The sequence below is a fragment of the Mesoplodon mirus genome, assembly GCF_964341445.2.
Source record: "Mesoplodon mirus genome assembly, chromosome: 6".
NCBI lineage: Eukaryota > Metazoa > Chordata > Mammalia > Artiodactyla > Ziphiidae > Mesoplodon > Mesoplodon mirus.
In genome coordinates this window covers 78513624-78528821 of record NC_138982.1, presented here as the reverse complement: position 1 = coordinate 78528821, position 15198 = coordinate 78513624, and the positions used below count along the sequence as shown (strand labels likewise).

The 15198-nt window shown below is 50.7% G+C and overlaps 1 protein-coding gene across 1 annotated transcript in view; it reads left to right on the top strand.

Annotated features, from left to right (window-relative positions):
• The window catches only part of PDIA5 (protein disulfide isomerase family A member 5), a 93897-nt gene that overhangs the window by 47097 nt on the left and 31602 nt on the right, over nt 1-15198 (top strand). Inside the window, exons 9-11 of the mRNA XM_082624897.1 lie at nt 6556-6647; nt 6741-6812; nt 13590-13726. Of these exons, the coding sequence (XP_082481023.1) occupies nt 6556-6647; nt 6741-6812; nt 13590-13726 (301 nt within the window). The remainder of the gene's footprint in view (nt 1-6555; nt 6648-6740; nt 6813-13589; nt 13727-15198) is intronic.

Sequence of the window (15198 nt, the reverse complement as noted above, 5' to 3'; positions counted from 1 at the left end):
TCTCAGTGGATGCTGAGAACTCACCAGAATTGCTGGGACCAGGAGAATTTGGCGCCTGTCAAAGACCAGTAACGACATAGCCAGGAAACCAGCGAAACACCCAGGGGCCAACAACAGACCGTCAGGGGTCTAGAAGGATGGGGGCTGGGCTCCAAAGCAGGCCGAGGCTCTCTCGGTGCCGGGGAGCCCAGTGGCAAAGAAAGGGGGGCACGGTGACACCAAGGGTGGGCCCAAAGCACGAGAGGGTCCATGAGGCAGCCTCCTGCCCAGGCTTGCAGGGCTCTGTGGTTCCTGTGGGGCAGGAAGAACGTTGGAACCACAGCAGGGAGAGGCAGTGGGGAGCTGGAAACCTGAGCCCACGGGTTCTCGGAAGGAGAGTGTGCCGGGGAGCAGGCGGAAGACAGGTTTGTCTCAGGGATGCCTGCCTTTAGGAACAGGAGGGGAAGGGGAGCCACTGAGGAAACGGGCCTTCAGAGAAGTAGGAGCAACCAGGATGGTCAGTGAGGCAGGAGGGGAGGCCGGGGCAGTCAGACCTCACCCAGGGCGGAGCATCAGTCACTGACGGGCCTGGTCGTCTCTGTGTGTCCTTCGCCTTGCCAGGCTTGTCTCTTCTGTGCCATAGGTCTGTCCATTTTTGCACTTAGCCCGAGCCACAGAGGTTTGGGGGTTTTTGTTTTGTTAGTTTTGGGTGTTTGTTCTTTTTTTTTCTTTTTGGTAGCAACAGAAAAATAACTGCTAGCTCCTCTGAGAGCATGGCAAAATCCATATTCCTTTCATGAAAGGTCATCAGGTGCCATCTCAGTGGGGTGGGCCAGAGTCCCACCAAGGGAGTCCTGAGATCTTAAAACTGCATCATGATTTTTATGGATCAAATTAAGTTGCTGATTAGTTCAGAGTCAATTAAAAAAAGTTTAAATGGCAGCCCCTGAACATGGTGACAGCCCTGCTAGCTGGCCCCAGGATTGGGTTGCAAAGAACCAGGTGCTTTCTCTTTTGACCTCATTTCTGGGGAGACACCAATGTCCTGCTTGTTTCTCACTAATAAACTTTTAGCAACTTGCCTAGAGACGTTTGGCCCTGGGGCACACATATATCACTCTGGGGAAGTTTCACTTCACATTTTGGGGCCTCAATAGATACCATATTTTAAGATTATTTCGCCTGGAGAAGAGACTTAATTACCCACAGAGTTCTTTCTGCTGCACCCATATACACTTAGACAACCGTTCAGCTCACCCTCCAAACTCTGTAGTGCAGTGGAGGGTAAAGAACTCCAGCCCCAATCAGATGACAAATAAGCTGGCCAGCTCCGTCAAAGCAGGTGAGGTCTTGGTGCCAGTCTCGTGCACTTTCTGGAAGATTCTCAGCCAATGCTGCCTCTACCTGCCAAACTCAGCATTCCTCCAGGCCCCTCCTGTGCTCCCCCAGAGCCTGTCCCTGCCTTGCATGGTTGTGTCTGCTCATCTTTGCTTTTGTTCTGGATCGCTTTGTCCACCAGTTGATACTAATTATAATAAGGTTTTCTCACTGAGATGTGAGTTCTTGAGTATATCTTCAGCACAGAGCACAGGCTAAGCTCAGAGTTAGTGCCCAACACATGCTGATGAATGAATGAATGAGCATGTGGCTTACTGGGTACATTTTATTTTAAGCTCTACATTTACATTAAAAGCGATTTCTCCTTTTTGAAAGGAATTCAGAGCATCAGTTCCTAAGGACAAAGGCAAAGTGGGAGGACGTTTGTGGGACAAGGGCCCTGGGTTCACAATAGGCTCACTTGCAAGGTTAGCCCTGAAGATTACTTGTTAAGGGTACCTGCTTCCAAAAATGGAAAAAGAAAACAAAACCCAGTGCCTGCTTCTCCTGCTTGGGCCCAGGTCAAGAAATAGAAAAAGGTGACCCTCCCAGTTCCCTAGACAACGTTATAGAAAAGTCAGTGGTATTGTTCAGGTACCCAATGAGGCTGGCCAGTCAAGCCCAGCTTTGGCCAGGTGTTAGTTACCTCTGTGTTATGTGAACTCATCCATTACTTTGCTTCTGTATTTTCTTACTTGGGGTTTGTTTTGTTCTGCTTTCCCCTTAGTTTCTTAGGAAAGCACCTTTTGAAAAGTTCTCACCCTTTCCCAGCTCCATAAAGGAGGAAGGGTCCGAGCCACCGGGGACATCACCTACTTCAGGAGGCCTCTAGAGGCCAGGGCTCATGGTGCAGCCACAGCTTCCCAGGAACAGGGCAGCCAGAGGTGTGGATTCCTTTTCGTCCTTGCACACGGGGCAGAGATGGGCTGCTGGTCCCCTGAAATCAAAAGCTTGCTCCCCACCGCGCTGCTGAAATCCAGCTGGGTTAGCACCTCCTGTTTCCTCTTCATCTCTGTCATCTTTGGGCCCTTTTTGGCTGGCCGTGTCTGTGGCAGGGGTTAGAAACCTTCCTCCTCTACAGGTTTCTTGGGAGGTGTCCAACCTAATGATGTCATTAAGTTGGAAGCGAGGCTGGGTCAGGGATGCACAGCCTTTGCCATTTTCCAGACTCAGATCTGCCTCTTTTTTTTTGCTGTCACTGACATCTGGTGAGTCATCGGCATCTGTCCCACCTACTCCTACTAACTGACATCCTCATCAGCAGCCGCTCCCCGTCTCAGAGCAGAGCCCATCCTCGTCTGTCTGCTCTTCCCAGCCATGCTAGTTATTGACGTTCACACTGAGTCTTTTGTTAACCTTGGCCATGATGGGCCATCTGGGTGTAAACAGTGAAATGTGTCGGTCTTGGTGCCAGATTTGTGCAGATCTGACTGTGGTGCTGGCTGTTACTAACCGACCGGGAGATCTTGGGCAAGTTGCCTTGGAGCCTTCACTTCCCCCATCCTTAAAATGGGGATGATAACACCAACCCTGCCCACTTCACTGGGCTGTTGGAAGAGCGAATGGGCTGGTGCGTGGAGACTGCTCTATAACCTGCAGACACTTCACAGGTACAGATGACTGACACCTCCACGCAGCTCCCACTGCTCTGTGCTTACTGTTCCTTCCACTCACCGAACGGGGTGCTGCCAAGGGTCTGCTTTTCACCCTCTTTCCTTTCTTATTAACACACTGGAACAAGGGCCTGGCACTGTACTCTCCTTGTCTCCTATGGACTGTCCCTCAGTGATTTTTTTTTTTTTTTTTGCGGTATGTGGGCCTCTCACTGTGTGGCCTCTCCCATTGCGGAGCACAGGCTCCGGACGCGCAGGCTCAGCGGCCATGGCTCACGGGCCCAGCCACTCCGTGGCATGTGGGATCCTCCCGGACCGGGGCATAAACCCGCGTCCCCTGCATCGGCAGGCGGATTCTCAACCACTGCGCCACCAGGGAAGCCCTCCCTCAGTGATTTTTATCTACATCTATAGCTCAACAAAATGTAGCTCCATGGAGCCTGAGTCTCTAAGCTCCAGTACCACATGTCAGACTGCTTGCTTCCCATCTTGGTCCGGATTCTTCTCCCTGGGTCCCAGACGCAGGATGTCTAAAATAAAATTCAGTGTCTTTCCATCTGGCAGGTGGCCAGCTTTCCTTCACGACTCCTCCCGAGCACCGCAGGCTCTTCTGTCAGTGTGCCCTTTTGCCAAGCCATTGTCATCCATCTCTCCCCCTCACATCCTGCATCCTCTCCCTGCCCACCAGCCCAAGTCAGACCCTGGTTAGCCCATACAGGGTGGTTGCCAAAGACTGCTGACTTGTCTCCCTGAGCTGTGACTTTCCCCTCACAACCCCCGATAGCTCTCTGGCACCTCCTAAATAAAGTCCTGGTTTCTTAGACATTAAAGCCTGGTCCACAGCGACCTCAGTGAACTCGCCCAGCCTTCTCTCCCTACTCCCTTCTGTGTGTCCTACAGTTAAACCAACATGGTCTCGGTTCTTGAGCCAAACCTTGTTTTGTCTTGTCTCCATTTTCTCTTCCTGGAATGTCTGTGGAAATCTTACCCTCCTTGACCACTAGCTCACACGCTCCTGCTCTGTGGAGTTTCCTTGATGGTTCCTGTCACAATATGGGCTGGACATGGGAAGATCATGTTGTGTCAGCCGACTGGCCCCCCAAGCACACGTGGCTCGGTGTCAGGCACGGTGACCCTAACTTCTCCTTCGGTTGAGACCAGTTTTGCCTCATTTGGATTCACAAACCCCAAAAAGTGTGTGTAAGTAGTTGTTCAAAAAGCAGTTATCTCATTAACTAATAAATGACCCCAAAGTAGTCAGAAGTGCTGTAGAAACTCAGAGAATTAAGAGTTCATCACAAGCAAAGGTGGTTTAGAAAGGCCACCTAGGGGAGTGGGATTTGATTTGCCTTAAAAGATGGATGAGTCTTCGGTGGTAGCCGAGAGAGGGGGAGTGGGCAACATGAGCAAAGGGGGTAGAATACTCGAAGTCAGGGCCAGGAGAATACAGCATGGGTTCTGGGAGTGTGAGCAGATCTGCAGAGCTTCTTAGTGGTATTAGTGAAGACGGCTAACAGATTTTGAGTGTTGTAGATACTTTACTTGTACCATCTCATTTAGTCTTCACAGCAGCCAGAGGAGGGGGCTGCAGATGAGGAGACTGAGGCACAGAGGTAACTGTGACTTGCTCAAGGAAAACATCTACTGAGAGAGGAGTTAGGATTTAGACCTAGCATCCTAACTCCTGAGCCCAGGCTCGTAGCCACTGTGGTATATTCCCATCTGCAAGGGGCCCCAGACGGCAAACAGTCCAACTTCCTCCCTGTGCAGAAATCTCAGACTGTCTCATTCCTGGGAGAATTAAAAACCTAGACCCTAGCAGGTGCACAATTAAGGGTTTTGTAGGAAAGAAGAATTAAAAAACGAGACAGGGACCACATGGTCTTTGAGTGTGGAGTTAGACTTTAGCCTGCATTCAGTGGAATTGAAAGGTTTTGCACCGGGAAGTGATGTAATGAAAGAGGAGGATGTGGAAGATTAATCTTGTGGTGAATGTGCACTGACACTGGGGAGATCAATTAGACATTAAAAAAGAACTCTAAAGTAGACAATTATTACTGGAACAGGCTGCTGAATCAGTCTGGGGAAGTGAGCAGACGGGCTTTTAGAGTGTTCCAGGGCTTCTAGTAAGTTCTGTCTCAGGCTTATTTTCCCTGTATTCCTTGTAGCATCCCACAAGGGGGTGGGAGAAAAATAAAACAGATTTAACAAGCATTTATTGTGTGTCCGCTGTATGCCAGGCACTGTGCTAGGTACTTAAAATGGTTCATAAGATATGTTTAGATGCCTCTAGGGATGGAGCTGCCAGAGGCACAGGTAGCTCCCATCACCCAGGATTTGGTAGGAAATAAAGAACTTGAGCACCAGTTTTGTGCTAAAACCTCTGACTTGGGTCATCCCATACAGTTCTCTTAAGAGCCCTGTGATAGTCTCCTCACCCACATCTTCCAAACAGGGAACCTCAGGGAAGGTGAGTGACTTGTCCAAGGTCACGCAACTGCCAAGTAGAAACAGTCCTCTGAATCAAGTTCATTGTCCACTGAGACTGCTCTTTCCCGTTTTCTCTCCCTATGCCTCCTTACATATTATTCAGCAAAATTCCGCTTCCTGGTTTCTTCTTTCTGCTTCTGTAACTGCTGCTGGCTTTTTTGAACTTCCTCTCCCTGCCCCTCTATGCCACCTGGCGTTGTGGAACAGTCTTCTTGCATCTGGCCACACTGTTCTCTCGTGAGAACAGATTCAAAGTCCTTTTTCCGGGCACCTGATCCTGCCATATAGAAAAAAGTTCCTGCTTCAGGAAAGGAGTTCTAGGGGACTCATTCTGGGTTGTTCTTAGTACATAGGCTTGTCATCAGTAATACAGCTACTACAGTTTTCCTTTCCCATTCAGCGGTGTTGGATATGTGGACCCCTGCAACCAGAACATGTTCAGACTCCAGAGATGATGGTCAAATGATGCTGTAGGTGATGGTCACCCACAGGAGGCCTAACAGGGTTTGGAGGGAGGAGAGTTAGGCAGGTGGATGGTCATGAGAACCATGCAACCTCCTTGGCCACATTAACTGAGATCTGAGAATGTTGCACATGAAGCTGGGGCGGACAGACTGAGGTATCCAGGAAGGTGTCCAAGGGTGCCTTAGAGTGGTAGAGTGGCTCAGTGGTGATTCCATAACTTGGGAGAAGAGTACAACCTTAGTTGACATGGGCAGAGAAAAGGCATAATATGTACTTGGGTGGCAGTGAACCCACTCTAGGACCTGGTTGACCTTGGTAACAAGGCCAGGTTTCTTCTTCAACCCTCAGAACTTTGTTTTGCTCTGGGATGGTTTTTCCCACAGGGCAGGCAGGAGGGAATGCCTGTATGGGGGGCAGCCCTTGGGCCCAGATGACTGCTTCTTCCAGAGCACTCGGGCATCGTTCCCAGCTGGCTTGGCTAGCCTTGCTCCCCCGCTGCCCTGGGCTGTGCGTCAGACTGTGAGCCTTCGTCCCCATCATCTGTTTCTGGTGGGACAGCTGGGCAGGCATGGACAAGATGAGGGCGTCTGTGGGCAGAGAGTGGACAGGTCTGTTCTCCCTTTGCTCCCAGGTGCTGGCCGGGATGAACGTCTACTCCTCGGAATTTGAAAACATCAAGGAGGAGTACAGCGTGCGCGGCTACCCCACCATCTGCTATTTCGAGTAAGTCCCCTGCTTCTCTGCTGACGCTCGCTCCCCTCCATGATGGCGTTTGCCTCCCTGGCTGAGCCCACGTTGTCTCCTCATGTTTCACAGGAAAGGACGGTTTCTGTTCCAGTACGACAGCTATGGGTCCACAGCTGAGGACATTGTGGAGTGGCTGAAGAAGTAAGTTGGCGTTTGCCTTGGTGGAGGGGGGGTGGGGGGGAGGGTACCCAGAGGGGGAGGGGCATCTGCCGGGCCCCAGGGTGTCCCTGGTCACAGGGCTCCGGCTGGTGGTTGGGAAGAGAATGAGGAAAGAAAGGACCATTTTGTGCTGCCCACGCAACTGTCTGTGGGCTGCATCTAGGTGAGGGTGGGGATCTGTGCGTGCAGAATGTGCAAGTCAGGAGGATTTCGTGTGACTGGCCGTGATGACTGCATTTCAGATAGGTTTTTTCCCCTCAATCTACCCGATGGCTAGAAGTATTTCTCACCCAGGACGGCAGGTGTGAGAGAGGTTCCGCTGCAAGTCTCTCTGAAAATAGAGTTGTCACTCGAACACTCATTTCAAACATAACACATTGTATTATGTGCCATGAAGCTAAGAAGTGTCCTCATGCCTTAGATTTGCAGACTGCTTTGTCGTTCACCGTGCAGCCCCGCGGAGCTGCTTCATAGCAACCTGTGGTCCTGTTTATAATGTGATTAGATCCTTATAACCCAAACCGCCCATGCACCTGGAGTCCCCCGCCCCCCATGCTAGGTGTGTGACTTTGGCATGATGCTTGGACCCTTACTGGTGTGTTGGATGGGGAGTCTGTCTCCCCAACACCTTCTCCGTGGCCGGAGCTCTCCTGAAGCCCGCCCCGGAACACTCACCTGCTCTGGGCTCTGCCTGTCACCAGCCTGGCACTTGCCAGTCACTGCCAGTGTGTGGTTATTTGTACACAGTGCTTAGAATAAGAACAGCATTTTGGAGCATTTTGGGAGCTCCACTTTGTGGCTGACCCTGTTCTAAGCACTTTATGTCTCATGGAATCCTCAGGACAGCCCCGTAAGGAAGATATTATTATTACCCTTATTTCATGAAGGAGGTAACTAAGCAGAGTGATGAAGTAGCTCGTCCAAGCTCCTGCAGCTGACAAACAGAAGGGCTAGGGTTGGCCCCTGGCAGCAGCTCCCCCGAGTTCTGGCTGGAGCCTCTGCCCTTTCCCCAGCTGCCAGCACGGTGGATATTTATTGACATCATTACCGCAGGGGCACAGGGTTAAAGAATTAGTTATCCAAAGCAATGAGGTTGAAAATGTGTATTTTCAGAATGGGAAAGGAAGATAAATTTTGTACCAAAAAAAAAAAAAAAAAAAAAAACCCCAAACCCACAACAAACTATTTGATTCTAAAGGTTGAAACTCTCAATCTTCTGTTCCATGGGTTCCCGGGGGCCCAGGAGATAAAACACCGTGGCAGAACCATGTTTGCATGGTGTCCTTTATTTCTTGGAAGCATTTTCACATCTCTGTCTCCATCTATTACCTTATTTCCAGCCCCTGCCCAGGAAGGCAGCTCCCCATTATCCTGTACTCATTGTCTTAACTTGGGCCTTCGCACCCCTGTTTTCATTGTTCACTTGATAATAAGCATGTCCTCTCCTCCAGCCAGACATATCTCGCTCTGCTTTGGGAGAAGGTTTCAACAAATGGCAGTCTCATTTGTCACCAGAGCATAAAATCTGTTTCCCTCCCCCTTCTCTAACCTTTTCTGGCTTCAAAATACACTCGTATCTTCTTGGAAGGATAAGGTTTATTATTTTTTTTAGAAAGTGTTCAGAATTGCTTTCTAGCCCTGGACCAGGGGAACACGTCAGGGGCTTTTCTGAGACGGGGTATTATCTCCCCGCTGGACTCCGCCACTCCGTCCCCCACCCCACCCAGGCCCACCGCAGCTCCTCCACCAGACCCTGTCCCGGGCCCCACTCCTACCCCCAGGGCTGCCTCCTGATCCCTGTCCTGGGCTGGCCCTCCCCACTTCCCACCTCCGCCTTCCTCCCTCTCCTCACCCCCATGGTCAGGAGACCTTGTTAGCAGCTTTTGGTTCACCCTGGGTCTCTAGTCTCCAGGCAGCTGAGGTTGGTGGGGTAACGCCGGGGAAGGGAAGACAGCATCCGGGTCCCCCTGGGCAGCACCTCCAGAGCCACCCAACCACCTGTGGTCCCTATGCTGGAGGTGCACACATGGGGGCAGCTCCTCCAAAGGCATGACCATAACCCACTCCCCCAGCACAGCCGGGGGCAGGGAGGCGACTTCCTTAAGGACCCCCAGTGAGCTGCCTCATCTCATGCCTCAGCAAGATCTAGCAATGTGGGCTTCCCTGGTGGCGCAGTGGTTGAGAGTCTGCCTGCCAATGCAGGGGACACAGGTTTGTGCCCCGGTCCGGGAGGATCCCACATGCCGCGGAGCGGCTGGGCCCGTGAGCCAAGGCCGCTGAGCCTGCACGTCTGGAGCCTGTGCTCCGCAACGGGAGAGGCCACAACAGTGAGAGGCCCGCATACTGCAAAAAAAAAAAAAAAAGATCTAGCAATGTTACTGTGCTGCCAGCTAGCTTAAGTTTTTAAAAAGTCTTTTCTGATTTTAAGGCTATTCAGTGAGCTATATCATTATTGAAAAACCTAAATATTTAGTTAAATAAGGGGCAAAGTGGCCCCCTTACTCCACTACCCAAAGATAATGTGTGGTGATATTTCCTTCTAGGTTCCCCCCAACATATACCCCGGTGTGTGTGTGTGTGTGTGTGTGTGTGTGTGTGTGTGTGTGTGTGTGTGTGTGTGTGTGTGTGTGTGTGTGTGTGTGTGTGTGTGTGTGTGTGTGTGTGTGTGTGTGTGTGTGTGTGTGTGTGTGTGTGTGTGTGTTTCTGGTGCCAGGTGTTTGAGTGGGTAGCAGTGATCCTACCTTTCCTGCTGCCCTGCACTTCTTCCTTGGGCCTCTCCATTGGCTGCTCATGGCTTATGGTCACCAAATGTAGAAGGATGAGGGTGGATCCAGCCTTGCTAATTCTCTAGATCAGGGGTCCCCAACCCCTGGGCCATGGATCGGTAGTGGTCCATGGCCTGTTAGGAACCGGGCCACACAGCAGGAGGTGAGTGGCGGGCCAGCGAGCGAAGCTTCATCTGCGGCTCCCCATCGCTTGCGTTACTGCCTGAACCATCCCCCACCCCCACCCCCATCATGGAAAAATTGTCTTCCACAAAACCACTCCCTGGTGCCAAAAAGGTTGGGGCCGCTGCTCTAGATGACTTTCAGAAGCCCAGGAGAGAAGAGCCAAATCCTGGGCCAGGCAGGGCATCCCTGGTGTCAGGAGTGCCCCAGGGCTGTGGGGTAGATGCGATGATCCTGGCAGTGTGCCCTTTTGTGCTTCTGGCAGCTGCGTTTCTCATTCCACTCTCTGCAGATTTCCTGCTACTCACTTGGGCTTGGCTGGTAGAGGGTGCAGAAGTGGCAATCCATTTTGACCTAGCTACCCATTTCTGCCTGTGTATTTTTATACTAACCAGAAGTGGACTGAAAACAAACACAAAGCCTTCTTGACTTGTCATGTTTTGAGTTGCATCTTCTTATCAATGGCATGTGCACCTGCCTCAGACAAGGACGTGCTTTGTGTGAACTTCCCAGTCCTGGAGAACCTGGGAAGTCAGAGTTGCAGGATTGGAAGGGAATGTGAAAGTCAGTGAATCTGCCCCCAGCAATTCCCTTTCAGTGTTGTGTTACCTCTAGGACAGATGTAGTTACTCCATCCCGCTTAAACACCTCAGAGGACAGGGCCTCGACTCGTTTTGAGGGTGTCCACTCATGTTTGAATGATTCTTATTGAGGTTATGAATGATATCTAGAAACATTTGGGTAGTACTTCATACATTCACGTCCATTATCTGTCTAGATGTACCTGCAAGGCAGATGAAGAAGGGCCTACAAATATACTGCCTTGTAGATGTTTTAAGTCAGGCTGGTTGCCTAAGCCCCTAGAGCTGGAAAGTGGAGGAAACAGGACGCAAAGCCAGGTCTTCTGACTCCCAGTCCAGCTTTGTCTCTCTTTTCTGTTGTAGATAGAACATTCTTAGTTCTGTTGAGCTAAAGTTTCTTTCTCTGGAGCTTCCACTTGGTGTTCGTTCTCCTTTATGGAGCCATAGAAAATAAATCTTAGTTTCTCTTCCCAGTGCAGTCTGAAATGTTTGAAGACAACTGTTGTGTTCCCCATGTCTCCTCTTCTCCTGGTTAGACACCTCCAGTTCCTTCAACTATTCTTGTCTCATTCCCTTGTTGATTCAGAAAGAGTTTATTGGGTATCTGCTTTGTGTTAGGCGTAGGAGGTAGAGAGATAATCTAGAGGGAGCCCCATTCTTTAAGGAGAGAGACAGTAAAAAGCATAGTTCATAGTGCCCTCTTACTGCTGTGCCCAGCTCTGCAGGCCTCTCCAGAAAGCAAACTTCCTGCTGTCCACTGAGTGGGAGAGGGGCACCCACCTGGCTGCTGGGGAGACGGACAGGATCTGAGGGCCTCCCATTCAGCCCCAGGCCACAGCCCTGCTTTAAGGGCGTCCTCCTGGTCCTTCAGAGCCTTTGCATATTAGGGTGGTTCTTGGGCCCCTGCCCCCTCTGAACACCCAGCACCTCAAGTTTCCACCCTCTAAGAAAGGCAGAAGTTTTTTGCTAAGTCGGTTTTCTAGCTTCTAAATTTGCACTGACCTCTTTTTCTCTCTTTGCTGTTGTCTTCCCTGTTCTTTTTGCTCTGGTGGGTTCATCCTTTTTTTTTTTAAACTCTTGTACTGTTATTTTAGTGGTTTTGGAGTATGTCCTCCATGTTTAACTAGAAATTTCTCAGGCACTTTCATATGCTTGTACTGCTGCTGAGGCATGGCTTCTCCATTCTGTGTGTATAGTCTTGCTGGATTTTTAAAAATTATTTTAATTTTAGAATAGATTCCCTTCACATAATTAAAATAATTTTTTAAAAGATACTTAAAAATTATACATTGAAGTTTTCCTTTTATCTGGTTCCTCCATCCTATTCTCCCTCCTACCCCTTAGAGGTAACAACTTTAATCAGTCCTTATGCAGATAACACGCAAACATGAATAAGTATTTTTTATCTCTCTCTATTTTATGCAGAAGTTAGCACATTATGGCCTGTTGTGTATATCCCAGCAGTCCACCCACATCAGAGTGTAGGGGAGCTTCCTTGTCCTTCTTTACCACGCTTAGCCCTCCATCGTGCAGTTTACCTACCAAGGGACACTGGGTTCTTCTAGTCTTTGCTATGACAAGTCATCTACAATGAATACCTTGGAATGTACGTAATTTTGCATGTGTCCAGGTGTACTGGAAAGATAGATTCCCCGAAGTGGAGTTGGTGATGTTTTCAGGGATTGGTGTTTTGAGCCCAGGTTTTGGAACTTAGGTTTCTTGGTGTTTGTCTGGGACCGTTGTCTGGCTGGTGACTCATTCTAAAGCTTGATTTTGCCATCAGCGCTACCTGACATTGGATGTGCATGGGCTCAGAGTGGTTTGCCCTCTCCCTGCCACTTCCCATTGCTTCAGACCAGGGTGGCTGAAGCCGCCGGTGGGGCCTCGTCCAAAGCACCAGAGAGGGCTTCTTCTTTTTTTTTTAAAAATTAATTAATTAATTAATTAATTTTTTTTTTTTTGCTTTATAACAAATTTAATCAGTTATATATATACATATGTTCCCATATCCCCTCCCTTTTGCGTCTCCCTCCCACCCTCCCTATCCCACCCCTCCAGGCGGTCACAAAGCACCGAGCCAAAGCACCAGAGAGGGCTTCTGAAGGTGCCGTCAGACCCAGGCTGTGCCGTAGGGTGGGGCTGGCAGGTTCCACTGTGTCAGCTGCATGGGAGGGCTGCAGATTCCATTGCGTGGGCAACATTGGTCTCATGAATTCTCAGCCCTGGCTGCTGGAACTTTACACTTTTTTTCTACTGTAAGCTCTCAAAGGCAGGAAACAATGGCTGTCTTTTCACATTTGTCATCCTAAAGCGTTTTTCCAAAGTAGCGATTAAGGTGCTCTGGCAAAGGTATTCATAAAGCATCAGGGAGTTTTTGTCACTAGCAGCCTTATTATCCTCAACTTTGGAGCAAGAGAGGGCAGCTATGAGCCTCCCCCATCACAACAGCTGGTGACACAGATGTCAGCACATGGCTGTCCCAGGTGGAGGCAGGCTCCAGGGAGGTTAAGCACCAGCCTGAGGTTTTGCAGCTCGTGGTGGCAGAGCATGGATTTGGACTGACCTCTGAGCCTGGCCCTTTCTTCTCCAGCATACTGCCTCTGGAGAACCAGATAGCTTTGTTCCAGTCTCTAGGAAGGGTTTGTGATGTAGCCTGGATGCTGTCATAGTTAGGGTGCCTTGTTCCCCTGGGCCCCACTCTTTCTCATTACGTCCCTCCTCCCACCCTGGTTGGTGAACACCCTGCACCCGCCTCCCCAGCCCCCAGCCCTTCCCAGGTATTTGGTCTTTCTCAGACACTCTGCCTTTCCTCCTCACCACCACCCCTCCCCTCTAACTCCCTCTCCCCGCTCCCCGCCCTGTGGGCACCACGCAGCACAACAGTTAACTTTGCCAAAGGTCACTCTTTGCTGTTGCTGTTTATTCTTGCCAGTTGGCTGAAAGTTTGAAAGACCTTGAGATGCTAACAAATGCCCCCGATTCTAGGGAGGAAGTGAGGTTTCTTGATCTGCCCAGAGGGCTGCAGCTGAAGCGACTGTTTGCCACAGGCTATCAGCTGAGCACCTCTGGGCTCTGAGGGGACGGTGGAGGTGGGCAGGGCCGAGGAGTCCTGCTCCGCTCCTCCGGGGGGTCGCGGTGCGCCCCTGAAGCAGGCCATGCGAGCCGCTGGGGCTAAGGGCTGTGCGGGCCCCGGCGCGTGCTCTGAGCTCTGCCTGTTTTTGGTCTTCCAGTCCACAGCCGCCACAGCCCCAGGTCCCCGAGACTCCCTGGGCAGATGAGGGCGGCTCCGTTTATCACCTGACCGATGAAGACTTTGACCAGTTTGTGAAGGAACACTCCTCTGTGCTCGTCCTGTTCCACGCCCCATGTGAGTGGAACCTTGCTCCTCTCTGCCACCGCCTCCCTCCCTCGGGCGCTGCAGGGCGGGCGCCGCTCTGAGCCTTTAGTTATTACCTAGGACGGCAATCATCCCTCAGCTTACAGGTGGGGAAACTGAGGCCCCAAGAGGGCCCGAATCTTGCCCAGTAGTTGCAAGGGCACAGTGAGGCCAGGGCTGGAGCCTCAGACCCCGCAGCATCTAGAACAGCTTCTTTCTGCTTCAGCTGACATCCATCACAGCCTGAAGCAGCCTTTGTGGATCAAGGAAGGAAAACATGTGAATGCTGTAAAATGTGTTTGCCATATTGGCTGAAAAGCCCTGTGGCTCAGGAGTTTTCTAGGCCAGTGTCCTCCCCATTCCCGTGGAGAATGGAAAATTGATTGTAATTCGTTTCTGAGAGGGAGAAGGCTGCTTCTGGAAAGGTGAGCAAGGGAGTGACAGCCCCTGGGCACAGAGTTCCAGGGAGCAGCTCCTGGGAAAGGTGGGCCCATCCTGATGGGTGAAGAAGGTGGGTCAGCACCCTGGGACAGAGTGCATGTGTGTGGGGTGCTCCTCTCATAGCTTCTTGCTAGCTCTTGGGCCCAGTGATGGTGGGTAAGAGGAAAAAAAAGCAAAAAGAACTACTTCATGGATCAGTGTCATAATTGCCCAGTCCACAGAGGCATCTTTAGTGAGAGAATACTTCATTAATCATCTTTGTCATAGAGATCCTTACGCTATTCATTGTGTATTGCCTTACGGTGGCCAAGTGGCTGCCTGCAGGGTCATCTCCTTTTATCTTACCCACAGTGCTGCAAAGCGAATATGATTAGCCCCACTTTACAGACAAGGAGACTATTGCGCGGAGAAATGGCACTGCTCTGTGAGTCCTGTACTGCTGAGCCCTGGACTTCCTGTCTTCCGCTTCCCCTGTAGTATCACATGGGTTTGGTTAATCAGGAATTGTTCATATACAGACAACTACTGGGGATTTCCCCAAGTCCTCCTTTCTTATAAGTGCCAAATTCTTAAGAGAATCCAAAGGAAAATTATTTTTGGCCTTTCTTCTTCTGAATTTCTAGAAAAATGACCACAAAAAACCTTAAAAAACCCCAAAACACGAAGTTTCAAAGGGCCTCCTAATTAGGGGCAATGACAGAGAGGGCCTTAGGAGCACTTCACGCCCAGCCCTGCAAGGGCTCAGTGCGGGCATCCCTGTGGTTGAAGGTACCTGATGAATGCCCGCCAGGCAGCACTGCCGTGCTCTCCCTGCTGAGGTGTGCTGGCCAGTCTCAGAGTTGCTGATGGAAGCAAGTCTCGCAGGGAGTCATGCTGCATCCAGAGCTGAACTCACCCTGCCTGCGTCCCTGTCCCAGCAGTAGAAGCAGATACCAGTTCACTGTTTTCAGTTCCCCCCTGGGAACTTCCCCCCGTGTGTCAGTGCTTCCAGTCTGTGTTGAGAGAGCCGTCTGGCTCCTGGA